Source organism: Nilaparvata lugens, chromosome 9 (genome assembly GCF_014356525.2).
Source record: "Nilaparvata lugens isolate BPH chromosome 9, ASM1435652v1, whole genome shotgun sequence".
NCBI classification, from domain to species: domain Eukaryota; kingdom Metazoa; phylum Arthropoda; class Insecta; order Hemiptera; family Delphacidae; genus Nilaparvata; species Nilaparvata lugens.
This window is the reverse complement of record NC_052512.1, coordinates 24,133,297-24,148,107: the sequence shown is the minus strand read 5'-3', so window position 1 is coordinate 24,148,107 and position 14,811 is coordinate 24,133,297. Positions and strand designations below refer to the sequence as shown.

Sequence of the window (14,811 nt, the reverse complement as noted above, 5' to 3'; positions counted from 1 at the left end):
GCAACAATCTGAATTCAAACACAACATTTCTGAAACTTACTTACGGCTAACTGAGAAGTGAAAGTGAATTTTTCTCAATTCAACAAATTTTCTTCCCCAATACTAGATCCATTACAATAACGCACTCAGTAATGACATAGAGAAACAATAGCGTAAGTAGATATCCCATGGTATAGGGCGTTAATGTCGCAATTTTTACTGTTATCTCAAGCCGATTACTGTCGATTATTGTAGAATTTTATTGTTTTGACCAGGTAAGAGTGTATGAACGGACAATATGAGAGACTACCAGCGTCATAAAGCTTCACAGAAAAGAATTACGTGAACTATCAGCTTGAGTTAACAGTAAAAGTTACGACATAAACGCCCTTTACCATGGGATATCTACTTATGCTATTGTTTCTCTATGGTAATGACAACTTTTATTATCTTAGAAAAATAACATGAGAACTGTTAATTTCAATCAGAGATTGAAACAGTTATGAAAAAATGCCTGTAGTAGTCCAGTCACCCGGTACTAAAAATGAACGTTTCGGGAATGAATTCCGGACCAACTGAATTGATTCCTGGGGTATTAGACAACTTAAATCAACAAAATTTGACTTTCTTAACCCTGGAGCTTCATTTTTTGAGGTACCCTCTAGGAAGCTCCAGAGCTAGAAGTCAAATTGTTTTATTCAAGTTGTTCAAAAAAGTATTCCAGAATTATTGTTAGTTTTGACATTTTCATGTATTTTTTGAAAATGAATGACTGATTGCCCGAAACGTTCAGTTGATCCAGAATTCATTCCTGTATAATAAACCTTATAACCGGACTATAGTTGATTCTTCCAGAATTACATTAATTCTCAAAAAAATTGAAGAAATGAAAATAATAGAGAATATGCAATTATTATCCTTCACTATATTATAAAATAAACAGATACCGTATTACAGTTTCAATATCTTTCACTTCTAGAATATGATTTCCAACATAAAAATAAATAACCTTTAATAAATTGTAGATTTTATAGTTGATAATAGAAATTAAGCAACTAGTATTCTAGTATTGACTTTAAAAGAACTGTATTGACTTTCAAAAACTACAAATAAACTACATAAATAGATATATAATGGAAAATAATCTCAATTTTGATTGAACAATTATTATGAAAATAGCATCTCAATACAGTACTAAAGAAATATATTCATGCTTGATAGAATAATTATTGAAAAATAAACACAAAATACTGTAGTACTATAATACACAACATTGTATTAAAGAATTGGAGCATGCAATGCAATCAAGTAGTAATTAATTATAGAAAATCACAAGTACCATTGTTATATTTTTACCCTTGTTTTAGAGTGATTTCGACACTACAAAATGGCACAAGTACTCGAAACTAGAGTCGTGTCAAAGAAAAACAAAACAAAGGTATTGGTGATTTTTTATCATTAAACATACAAGTAACCCTATTGAAATATGATATTGGAAAGTAGTAATTGTAAAGCAGAAAGTCAAGCTTTTTTTAATGGAATGACAAACTGTTAACACCAGTTGCTGAACTCAGAAAGAGAATACAATCAGATCTTATTTATTTATTCAACAATGACAAAACAACTTAATCATAAAATGATTTGAAAAAGAAAAACAGGCGAATAGCCCTCACTATCCGATTCCCGAATTTTTATTGCATATTATACTTTGTCCAAATAGGCATGAGCTCTGAAGGATTAGGCCGACCCTCCTACTACTCACACACACAAGCGCAGTCTCCTTTTGTGTGTGTGAGTAAAGGGACGGTCTGTCTACCTGTATACTACGTAGTATCACAGAATACAAATATAGCAGAAGTAAAAAAATATTAAAGAAGTTTTCTCTGGCACTACGTTGTGTTTCTGGTAGTATGCACATAGAATATCAATGGCGCAGGTAGGCCGGGCGTGAGTGCCTGCGCGTGGGGAAGCGAGAGTCGGCTTAATCTTTCAGGGCTCATGACAGTTTGGACAGACTATAGTCCAAAAGAGGTTATGATTCTTCAGCATTTTCAAACACATACTTTTTCAACTCAAAATAATCACAAACGATTTAGCATTTAGGATGTTAATATAGGGGATTAATTCAAACAATCCACTGTATAGTATCAAGTCAAAACTTGGAAAATATTATAATCGTACACACATTGCCAGACTCCATATTTTATATGTTTTGTGTTGATATAATATGTTAGATTGGTAAGAACCAATGTACCCAGAATACCATGTATTCTCTTGGTAAGAACCAATAGTATTCTCTCCCTGTCCATTCATTAGAAAAAGGTTTATCGAAGTTAACACTTCAAAGCAACTAACAGAAAATATCGCCGGAATAAGATGATTTTTTTTTGTAGTTGAGAAGTTGATATTGTGGTAATTATTCATATTAATTAGAATACTGACAAATTGTCAAGAGCCACATATTTTATTAAAAGTGGAAAGACCGGGTTCGGTTGTTACACCATTGTCAATCTCTGATAAACTAAAACTTAATATAAGAGCAGCAGAATTTATACTAGTAGGCGAGTACCGCTATTGGTCCAAGGACACGAACGCCAGCCATTGGCCTAGCTAGACACTCTCCTCCCACTTAATTAAATTCTATATATACTCAATAATAATAATAATTCTATACTTGAATTATATTAAATTCTAAAGAAAATAAAAATCTCAGTACCCTTTTTTTGAAATATTTTATCACCACGAGAAAAGGGTAATATTTCAAAAAAGGGTACTGAGATATTTATTTTCTTTATATTTATATTACAAGTAGCCCTATACAGAAAAGAGATAAAAAAGTTGAATTATATTATTTGCACCGCTAAGTGGGTGGAGTGTCTAGCTAAGCCAAGTGTCTAGCTAAGTGTCTGGCAGGCGTTTATGTCGTTGACCAATAGCGGTACTCGCCTACTAGTATAATAATTCTGCTGCTCTTGTATTTAGTTTTAGTTCATCAGAGGTTGACACTGGTGTAACAACCAAAACCGGTCTTTCTACATTTATTAAAATCTGTGGGTTTTGAAAATTTCTTAGTCTTTTTATTCAATAAGATGAGAAATGATTACTTCTATATTTATATCCATTTATAATGATTTAGATTTTAAACATTTTTCTTAATTTTTCTCCTTCAATTGTTGAAATTATTATTTTCAATTCACTTACGAATCACTTTGCTCTGCTCTCTCTTCAGCTCTTTCCAAATCCTGTTCCATCATAATCAATTTTCTCGCGACCTGATGCGTTTTCCGACAATTTCCAATTTTTCCGAGAGAGACAGTGAGTGAGTGCGAGAGATAGAGAGTGAATGTGTCAATCAAAGTGCGCCACACAGTTGTAGAAGCGAATAGAACAGACAAAATCAAACAAGCCATGCGGTGAGAATGTTGCAAATACTCAAATACATACACAAACAAGTAAAAAACTAAAAAATATAATTAGTGAACAAACACAGAAATAGGTGGAGAGTGAAGAGGTGAAGTGGAGGTAAATGGGATAGATATTCATGTGGATAAGATAAAAGGTAAGAGAGGTAAATAAATATGATTTAAATATGAATACGTGATAATGATGAGGAAGACGGGAAAAAGAGAAGAAGAGAAAGAGAAAATAATAAAGTAACGAAGAAGAATAAGAAGAAGTAGAAGAAAAAAGAAGGAGGAAGATGAAGTGGAGGAGGAGGAGGAGGAGGAGGAGGAGGAGTTGGTGGAGGAGGAGGGAAAAAAGAAGAAGAAGAAGAAGAAGAAAAAGAAGAAGAAGAAGAAGAAGAAGAAAGTATCGCCGAAGGATAAGCAAAGGAAGGAGAAGAAGAAGAGAAAAGGAAGAGAAGAGGAGAAAAGGAGAAGAGGAAGAAGAAAAGAGTGACGACGAAGAATAAAAAGAGGAAGGAGCAGAAAATGTTGAAGATATGGAAAACAGAAAAATTAATAATGAGGAAGATAAAGGAGAAGAGGATGGAGGATAGGAAGAAGAAAAACAACAACAAAAATAACATGCTCGGCTTTTCAGTTGATTCAAGTTTGTAAAGATCATACACAGTGTAAAAAAATTACAAATGAAGAACACTTGTAAAAAGATGAGAACACAGTTCACAAAAAGTGGATAAAATTTGAAGAAAGTGTGGATTAGATGATACAACAAAAACAAACAAATTAGATGAGCAAACAAGGAAGAAAAAAAAGACACAAACAAAATATATCATTCCATCAGGCAGAAATAAAAATTGCTTCAAAGTTGCAGAACAGAAAAAGTGGATTAAAATCAAGTTGAGTTTAGAAAAAATACACAAAAAAATATAAATGGAAATATGATAATGAGAATCAGATACACTAAAATTAGTAATGAGATCCACCTTAAACGGTCAGCATTGGATGAATGGTAAGAGCTGGCCATATATTTATGAGGAATGCTGGCATTACAAAAAAAGACACAAAATGCCAGAGACATCCATTGGTTGAATGGAAAGCGTTGGTATTATTTATATAAAATTTATTGCCGGTTGCACAAAAGCCGGTTAAGTTTCAATAGTGATTAATTCCAAGAGAACCAATCAGAGAAGCTGTCTTTTCAGAAAAGCCTTATCTTTTTGGTTATCGTGAAATTAACCACGATTAAAATTTAATCGGCTTTTGTGCAACCGGGCCTTAATGCTGATACTTTAAAGTAAATCTCACTAACACAAACATTCCAGCAAGCAGGCTTGAAGATTTCAAACAGAAAAATGCACAACAAAGAACAAACTTGATTTTTGCAAACGTCAGACATTTTTTTCAAAAAAACGCTTACGATTCTCCTGACTCAGCACGTTCTTCTGCTCTTTCAAGGTCAGCCTCAACCATGGCCAATTTACGGGCGACCTAACCAAGATTAGAAACAAAAAACATTTTTTTGATTTCAAAACATCTAGGAACACACACTGTGAATTGTCACTGATATATTTGAAATAGGCTTCAAAAATACTCTAGTTCAACAACATTGATGAAAAACAAGAAATATGTTTCAAATTTCAAAGCATCTTTGCACAGAGATTAAGAATTTCCACAAATACAATTTGGATTATTATTTTTATCATTATTTAAAATGGAATTATGAAAATATCTTGAAGCAATTGAAATTGACAAAACCTACATAACATTTGAACATTTTGAGAGAAAAATTGGAAATTATTGAAGATGTTTTGGGCAATAGCCTGGTTTTTCTTTTCCAACTATTTTATTGTTTGCTCTATCCAATAAATAAATACTACCCAGAATAGTGTTTTCCAATGAACTGCCCAGTCAGGCAGGAAATTAATACCAATTAAATGTTTCTTAAGGGAGTGATGACATGGAAATATGTGAACTCTGCCAAAAGAATCAATTATATTCGTTCTCTGTCCAGAAGAGCAGAAATCGATTGGAAATAAGTTGCTGTAGTCAGCTTCACTATAAATTGTCAGTATAGGATCAATGAAAAGCGTTACAAGGAACCATTACAAGGAATGCTGTCAGATTGAAGTGAAACTCACTATAGCTCTTGATTTCATCATATTTTCTCTTAGTTCTTATCAACATTCTTTTATCCCTCATATTTGCCAATTTTTCTCTTCAGAATAGAATTTATAAACTACCAGATGCACATTTTATCATATAGGCTAAGAACAAACAGTATTGAAGCCCCTATTCATATAATATTCTATCATTTTATTTGTGTTTCTTCTCATGATTATAATTCATAAACTGAATATTTCTAAAGTTTTCATAAAACATATTTCTCTCTTCAAAAAAGTAATTATTCAATACATTAGCATAGTCTAGAGATGGGAATAAATTAAAAATCGCATTTGTTCAAAAATATAAGGATTCTAGTTTAATAATAATTATAAATTAGCATGTTATAATAACACAAAACAGACAGACACTCCTGTTAACAGGATATAGAACCAGTGAAAACAAATAATGCCAAAGTTATCAAATACAAAAATACACGATTAGCTGGAAAAAACAAGAATATAAGAATAATTTTAGTGTTAGAGAAATAAAACAAGATTGTTAGAGTGAAAAAAAACTACAAACAGCAAAAAAAATGTTTCACACAAAAATTGTCAAAATATCGTCACAACTATTATAATACCATTGGTTTTTATGAGAGTGTTCACCCATGTCAGTGTGTGAACACTAATAAATTAAATTAAATGAAACTTATGAAACTAAAAATAAAAAAAAAACTTGGATCTCCTCTTTTTAATTTGACTATTAATCATGTTTCTTATGCATTGTTATAGGCCTACATTCATCATACAATGTTTACATGGGATACAATGTGCCACCATAGTAGTAATAATTCATTACACTAACTTAATACAATTTTAGCAAATAATACAATGGTTCACGATACAATACATATTTGTCTCTACAATAACAATCTATAAAAATATAATTTACCAGTCATATAATAAGAAAATATGATAATTTTGCTAAGTAGTAGTAGTAATAATTCAATATACTAACTTAATACAATTTTACCAAATAATATACAGTAATGCCACACGATATAATACATATTTGTTCTTATAATAACAATCTATGAGAATACAATAATTGTATAGTAAATTATTTACTGTAGTCATATAATAAGAAAATATGATAATTTTGCTCTAGTGAATACTATTGTATTGTTATACAATGAATTTTACAAATTTAAAAATACAGTTAATTATATTTCACAGATCTTTATAGCACACTACATACTAAATCATAGAATAACTTAACATATTTTCTCTTGAGAAAAAAGATTTATGTAAGCAAGGAGTTTCATAATTTTTTTTCATCTCATTAATGTTTTTCATGAAGTAATACATAAATGTTATGATGAAATCAGAATTTCCTCTGAAGAAAGTGAATTAAATGGAGTAAGAAATTGAATATAAAATGAAGAACACTACCACAATTTAAACATTTTTAGCAATATTGGTTGATGCGCATCCACACTTCAGAAAGATGCACTTCACTTTCTAAAGACAAAAAATATTTAGCTAGAGAATACCTTTGATTCTGATAGGTCAAATCCATAAATCACACATAGGTAGACTGCACATGTGTACACTTCTATAGTGAGGTCCAGGTTATAATGGCAGTGCTTGATTAGCAATGGTGTTGCTTTTGCTATCCTTGTCTATCATTCAACAAAGCGGATAGCGCTATCTCTTTCTCGCTTTGCTCGGTTGCCAGATCGTCTTTCAGCAATGTAGAATTAATATTCAATTAACAAAATATTTCATCATAATTATGAAAATTCATTATGGAATTATTAAAAAAATAATTTCTTGCTTAATAGAATAAAATTGATTATTTTAAACGAGAATAAACAATTAATATTACATCAATAAACCTGTATCAGTTAGTGTCTAAAGAAGGCATTGACAAGACAGAGGTTCGGCAAAGTTGTTCTCCTATATTTCTCCACTGCCATTATAACGTGGACCTCACTATATCAGAACTAATGTTATTATTTTTCAGTTCAGCGTAGAAGAAATCCTTTTAAACAAGAAATCTTCGTGCCGATATCTATTATACAATAGGCTATTATTCAAAATATATAATTGAAGAATCATTCTCGAGAAAATTCTTAACCAAGCACACTTTTGTTGCGTAGCAACCAGCTATCGTCCGATTCAATTCAGATTTTAGCATTTGTGGAGAAGTCGGTCCCGACTACCCAAAAAGTAGTCGTCATCTCTCATCATCATCCCTCTCACTCATTATCCACGCACAAGCCTAAGAGCTTATGTGGGCATCACCCTCAGTATTATTATTATTATTGTTTGGGAAGCGCTAAGAAATGGCGACAGTTTGAATTATATCTCACTACAGACAACCAAAGTGTTGGCTAAAAAATCCTGGCTGAATATGGCTCTTAATGTACACTTCTTATCCATGTTATATTTTTCATAATTTCTATAAATCCTAAATTGGAACAAATTTTTAAACTACTGCGTTTATTGTTGATCATTTACCTGATGTCAATTTATTTCTTCTTTGTAGTTGATTGTTGTCACTGCCAGAAAATTTGTGGTTCAAAATTGATCCTTTTTCATATCATGATATTCTAAAAGGTTTAGATATAAATTTACACACACTCAGCAACGCTACGCTGAAATACGTGTCCGGGAGACGTAACTGTCCTATCTCCCTATGTTAGATTCAAGCTACGAATCTGTCCCGTTCACACGTAGCTTTCAATACTGGAATATAGGACGGCTACGTCTTCCGAAGACGTATTTCACCTAAGTGAGTAGGTTTTTGATTTTGTATTCAATTTTTTTTAAATAAGTGCAATATTTGTAAAGTTTTTAATTTATTGTGATACATTCTGTGATTCATTTAGAGTATAAAATCAACCTTCAAAATTCAAAATTTTAAATCATTATTTCTGGACCGAAAATCAAGTGACGAAGCAATGTGTGATTATATAACCTTATCTTTTGGACAACATTAACATTTTATCAAAATTTCTGGAGAGAAATAGTACAGGCTTAGCCTAGTTTTTCCTCCAATGTCATAATTGTATTATGATTATAGTATTTAATACAATAAATAAAAATAAAAATAAATAAATAAATAAGTGTGTAAACAACTTAAGGTACTACAATATTAAATGTATCCTAGTTGAATGAATATCCATTCTATTAATAAGAAATTTTGACAATTTGAAGTGTATAGGCCTACTATTCTGTCACCAATGGTATTATTTATATGAAATACTGACAGTTTAAACTGAATATAACTTACTATAGACTTAATAAGAAAACCTTGTACTAGTGTGAGGTCCACGTTAAAATGGCAGTGTTTGATTAGCAATTGTATTGCTATCCTTGTCTATCATTCAACAAGACGGATAGCGCTATCTCTTTCTCGCTTTGTTCTGTTCGTCTTTTAACAATGTAGGATTAATAATTAATTAATAAAATATTTCATATTAATTAGGAAAATTCATTATTAAATAATTGAAAAATATAATTTCTTGCTTAAAAAATTATCGATTATTTTGAACGAGAATGAATAGTTAATATTACATCAATAAACCTGTATCAGCTACCCTCCATAGAAGGCATTGACAAGACTGAGGATCGGCAACGCTATTTTCCCATCTTTCTCCGCTTCCATTACGACGTGGACCTCACTGTAGGTATTTCTCTTCCAAATTTAATTTAGATAACATTTAACTAAACGTTCAAAATACAGCTGTGTAATCATAGTCATAGTGAAGTTGTTTCTTTTCTGGCTCAACATTTTGCAAAATTACTCGAAAATTTCCAATTTATAGAGATTTGAGTGAAATATTTTTGTTTTTAATCAGTTTTTAAATATCAAAATTCAAAATTTTTAGTTTAGTCATTAGTTTTGGAGTGGAAATTGGACTTTTTAAAGTGAAAGTGTAATCTTAACCTTATTCTTTTTTGAAACATTTATTTGTAAAAATTTGGGAGAAGACAGTTTTGGGCAATGCCTGTTGTCTTCTACCAATCATATTATATTAATTTATTATAATTATGATTTGTAATTGTCAAAATAGAATTGATATAATAGATTGATAATTTTTTCTCTGCCTCAATGGAACAATTATAATATGAAAGGTGAGATTTAATCTATAGGAGTTGAACATACGATATCCTAGTAGGATTTACTTTAAATTATTATATATAAAAAATGTTTATATAATATATAAACATTATATTCTTCAAATATAACACAGTATAGCACATTTATTAGTATTCCTTATAAATTAAACTAACCATCGCTTCTTATTCAAGCATTGCCGACAGTCTGTAATGAATATTCTTCAGCATTTGACCACACCCATTAAGGAAAGGATAAAATAATGGAAAGGTTATTCTCAACTATTTGAGATTTGTTTTTGCAACAATTGCGTTACTAAGTTGGGTAAAAATCATTCAGGACTTGAGAAATTAGCCCTGTATTAAAGATTCAATGGAATATAAATAGAAATAATAAATCAATTCAGGTGAGGCTACATACTGTGATTGAGTGGCGATGAAGTTCAAACCACCTCTCACATAATAAATGAATGTCCAGTCTACAAATTTAATGGAGGGATTGAGAGTTTAAATAGACTGACAACTGAAGCCTTAGAATGGCTCAGGTAATTAAATGTAGAGCTGTGACATTTCAATCTATATATTTTTTTGTGTTTTCATGCTGACATGACATACGCATATAATAATGGAATACGACTTTCAGAAAGTTAGAATTTATTGAAAAATATATGGGTGAAGCTTCACCCAGACTAATATGTCGTGGTAGATACCCTAGTAATTGAGGGTTTAGAATGGACGGTTAAACTCCGTCAAATTATGTAGATACAAAACAATATTATATGTAAGTTGTAGCTCATTGAATTTCAACTTCAAATATTGAGTTCATACTTTATAAGATTCATTGCATTGGTATGTATAATTTATGTATAATGTTTACCTTTTGTCTTTGTCAATAACATGTATTTTTTTCGACAGTAAAAGCATTTTGATTTGATTGTGACCGTAATTTTATTGAAATGTTATTAGATCTATAATTTAGTGTATAAGCACAGCCAAATCCAATATGGTATAGCCATGGCTATGTTATAAGCCAGCAAAATATATTGCAATCTTGAAAAATGTTCTAACTGAACTAGGCCTATTATATTATTATTCAATTCTAACTGTTAACATTCCTTATGGATAAAAACGATGCTTTCCATTTAAACAATGCTGACAGTTCTGAGGCGATACTCACTTCAGCTTTCAAGATTGAGCATTTGCTTCTTTTGTGAAGATACTTCAAGGTAATATTTTCCAATAAATTGTCTAAAAATGAAACCTTCAGAGTAAATATTAGATTTTCCTATAAATTACGGTACCTAAAATAAAATTTTCATTTGAATTTTTGTTGATAATTCCTTTCTGAGCCCATGAAGCTTTGTGCGTACAGTTGATGAGTTGAAAGTTTCAAATAATTCCTAGCAAAATTGGAGTCGAACCTGCATGCTGCATTAGTATAAAAAATGAAAAAATATGATCGATTTTGAAATATTTTCTTGTAAAACTGTCATTAAACTATAGAATAGACATTTACAAATAAATGTTGGCCCTTTTTCTTATTATTCAATGCATAAATAGATAAATGTATTTATAAAGGCCATTGTGACCCGTTTGGTAGGCTATTAATAGACTGTAGCCACGGTTTCATATCCAGAGTGAGTCATATATAAATTGGAGACTGTTGTAGATATAATACTGTAACTTTCAGAATAAGTTATTGGTCAAATACTCTACCTTTTGACGTACAAATGAAGTTCAACCCCTCATAAGATGGCGACTTAGGGGTTGTAACTCGAATATTTTTAATGTAATCACCTATTGAGTGGTACATCATTTTAAAGGCCATTTTGGATACAAATATCATAGAATATTTTTATCGATGCATCTTTCTTGTTTTAAAAAGGCCTTTTAAATGATGTAATTTATGGGTGTTTACATCTAAAATATTCGAGTTACTACCCCTAAGTCACATCCTTGTGAGGAATTGAAATTCAATTGTACGTCAAAAGGTAGAATATTCGACCAATAACTTATCCTGAAAGTTACAGTATTATATCTACAACAGTCTCCAACTTATTGAAAGATTCCCATACATATGACTCACTCTGTATATTGAATTCAATGTAAATAAGTGATGTCATCTAAAAATGCCATTGCCACAACCGATGGTAATTATGAATAAGAACGTTATTTATTTTTCCTACAGTTAACCTTGAAAAGTGACCATTCCTGCACTGATTACAGAACGCAGAGAATTACTTTTCCGCTCTAGTGCGCTAAGTATTACTTTGCGTACTCTTAATACTTTGCGTATTATCTTGCAGCCATTACAATCAGCGGTCGACATTGTTGGCGTGAATTTTGAATGCGAATTTGTTGAATCTATATTTTTTCTGATTTTCAAATAAATAAAAATGAGAACTCATTAAATTATACATTTTGAATATGATTAATTATTATTTCAAATAATATTTTTTTCATTCATGAATTGATTGGTTGAACAATTATTTAGAAATTAAGATTTACTCAAAATTATTCAAATTTTCAAATTGGATTAATTTAATTTTTAATTTGAATAAATTATCGATTATTAATTTGCAATTGGATTATCAAGTTTAAAATGAATTAAAGTTGTTATTAATCACAAAATTATACAGACAAACATTTAATGGATTTCAGCCATCATTTTACTCATAATCAACCACTTCTCATATTCAATGGTAACTGTAGGATAAATTTAATGTGAAATATGTGCGCAAAGTTCCTCTGCTGCACTCAAGAAACCATTCCACCCTCGCCTACGGCTCGTGTGTAAACGTTTCTTCCGGTGCAGCAAACTGTCACTTTGCGCACTAGTTGCACAAATAACTATCTACTTATACATTCATAGATACAATATCAGTCTTAACTCATTGGGAAAGGAACAACAGGCTTGAAGCCCAAAACTGTTCCTTTCCCAAATTTAGATAGAAATTGTCCAAACATGGGTTATGTTTATAGCCTTATAAGTTATGTCCAATTTTACGTCCAAACTATAGGTAAACTAGGAATTTCGAATTTAGGTAAGTTGAAAACCAAATCAAATAAAAATATGTCTCTAAATCAGCACTGATAACTGGAAAATACTGTATTAATTGAAAAATATTGAAACTTGAAGAGAAACTCAGACTAAGGCCCATGTTATAGGAGCGCTAATGCCGCGGCGTTGGCAACGCTTAACCAAGTTATACACAGCGTTTTTGGCGCGCACTATGAAAGTACTATTGCCCAGTTAACGCGACGCTAAAAACGCCGCGGCATTAGCGCTTTGTATAACATGGGCCTTACTTCTAAAATAGTTTTTTATGTATGAAGATAGTATAGGCTATTTTTAGTTGGATCAGCAGCTATACATTTCGAACGGTATATTTCTCAATTCCCGTAGCGAAGCACGGGTAACCAACTTGTTTTTAAAACAAATGAACATTATGAAAGATACATAGAAGATAACAAAACTTGTAACATTTTACTATTTGTTTCAATTGAAACAAATGCAATTACGATCTCTGACCTCAAATTGAAGATTAGAAACAAATACTTATTTGGAAATGACGTTTTAAAACATAATTCTACTTCCTACAGTGACAACCACTTAAAACTGTCAGCAATTTAGTTAGTTGTATGAAAAGATTTGATGTTATAAGAGATTCTGAGTCTAGAGTTAATCTCACTTGAGATAATAAATATAGATAGTTTCACTTCAAACCGTCCATTAAATCCGAAAAGATAGTATAAATGCTTTGCATTCGACTCAAGTGAATCTATCAATAGCAAAGGTCATGTTTTGCTAAAATCAGCACAGTAGGTTCATCGATAAACAAGCATTAATTTGTTGAAATTTTGTTGAGTATTCAATTCATATAGCCTATAACTTTTTTATATAACTACATTAAATGAAAAAAAATTATGAACTAATATTTCCGTAATTTCAAATATTATAGTCAAAATCAAATCGAGGGGGAGGGGGCTTAAAAAGGTCAGCAGATTTTAGAATGACTACTGACGATTTTTTTCGTTTCCAATTCAAGAGGGGTAGCAGCTGAATTTTTTATTTCAGGAAGGGGGGGTGCGTCTACAATCCTATATTTTAATGCGTTAAATAGACCACTCCCTTCCAGTAGAGTTAGTGAAAGTCGTTATTTTGCTGTCAAGATGTTAGCCAATGTGAGTTGAGTAAGATTGCATTGAACAACAAATCACAACTAACCAATAACAAAGTGAAATAAGAGTTTTTATTTTTATTAAAATAAAGTGGATTTTTTGACAACATCTCAAGTCTCTTCAATTATAATCAGAAAGTAGATTTTTGTCAAGACGATTTGTAGAAAGCAATGGGAGTTGAGTCAGAGAGAATTAGAACAATCATCACTCAAATATTGGACGGTAATCTGTTCAAACTCTGGTGATTCATTTAGATACATTACACTATCATTACAATTATAATTATTCTTGAGATTATCTTTTTCCATTGAAATAAATTTTATTTTTGTGATTGCTTGTGTTGTCTACAAGCAGACGATTAGTCTTTGTGAAGGAATTCCGTAATATTGAGTTTGTTTCTTGTTTCAGTGTTAAATACTTGAAGGAATAAAAAATATTTGAATTGAATTAAACATTATGCCTACTGTATCTTCGTATGCAGTAGGTAGTATGAACTTACATTTCATATAGTTCTGTGATTCTTCAGTTGAAGCACATTCAAGATTCATTGAATAGTTAGCTATATTGTCAGTTATTATGAATCAATATATAAGCAAACAAATATTGCACATGAATAAATAGATCTAACTAATCAAATATTTGTTTCATAGTTGGAATAACTCATCATTATTGATGAATCATTAGAGATAAAGGTAAAGGCGGTCATTTTGACAAAGATAGCCGGGCTCTCTCTCCCATTGCTTCAATTGAAAAGATGCATTGATGTCATACAAAAATATATCATGTTTATATATTTTTTTAGACAAAAATTCAAGCATTATCTTTGTTTTTGGACATGTTATTCATTATGAAAATTTGGAAACAGATTAGTTCTGGGCCAAGCCTGTTGTTTGATCTTGGTCATATTTATATGATTTGTAATAGCTGTATCCACAAATGAATAAAATAAGCATAACTTGTGTTTTTAATAAATACTGATACTGTACTTTAAAGTTACTTTACTCACTATATTGTAATAT

The 14,811-nt window shown here is 30.9% G+C and overlaps 1 protein-coding gene across 34 annotated transcripts in view; it reads right to left on the bottom strand.

Moving 5' to 3' along the window:
* The window catches only part of LOC111054303 (tropomyosin), a 134,217-nt gene that overhangs the window by 38,923 nt on the left and 80,483 nt on the right, over positions 1-14,811 (bottom strand). For 23 of the 34 annotated variants that reach the window (XM_039435660.1, XM_022341297.2, XM_039435657.1 and 20 more), the window contains one exon: positions 4,801-4,871. In XM_039435660.1, coding sequence (XP_039291594.1) covers positions 4,801-4,871 — 71 coding nt within the window. Of the gene's footprint in view, positions 1-3,180; positions 3,252-4,800; positions 4,872-14,811 lie in introns of all 34 variants that reach the window. The other 11 variants (XM_022341300.2, XM_039435658.1, XM_022341302.2 and 8 more) reach the window with 1 other exon arrangement.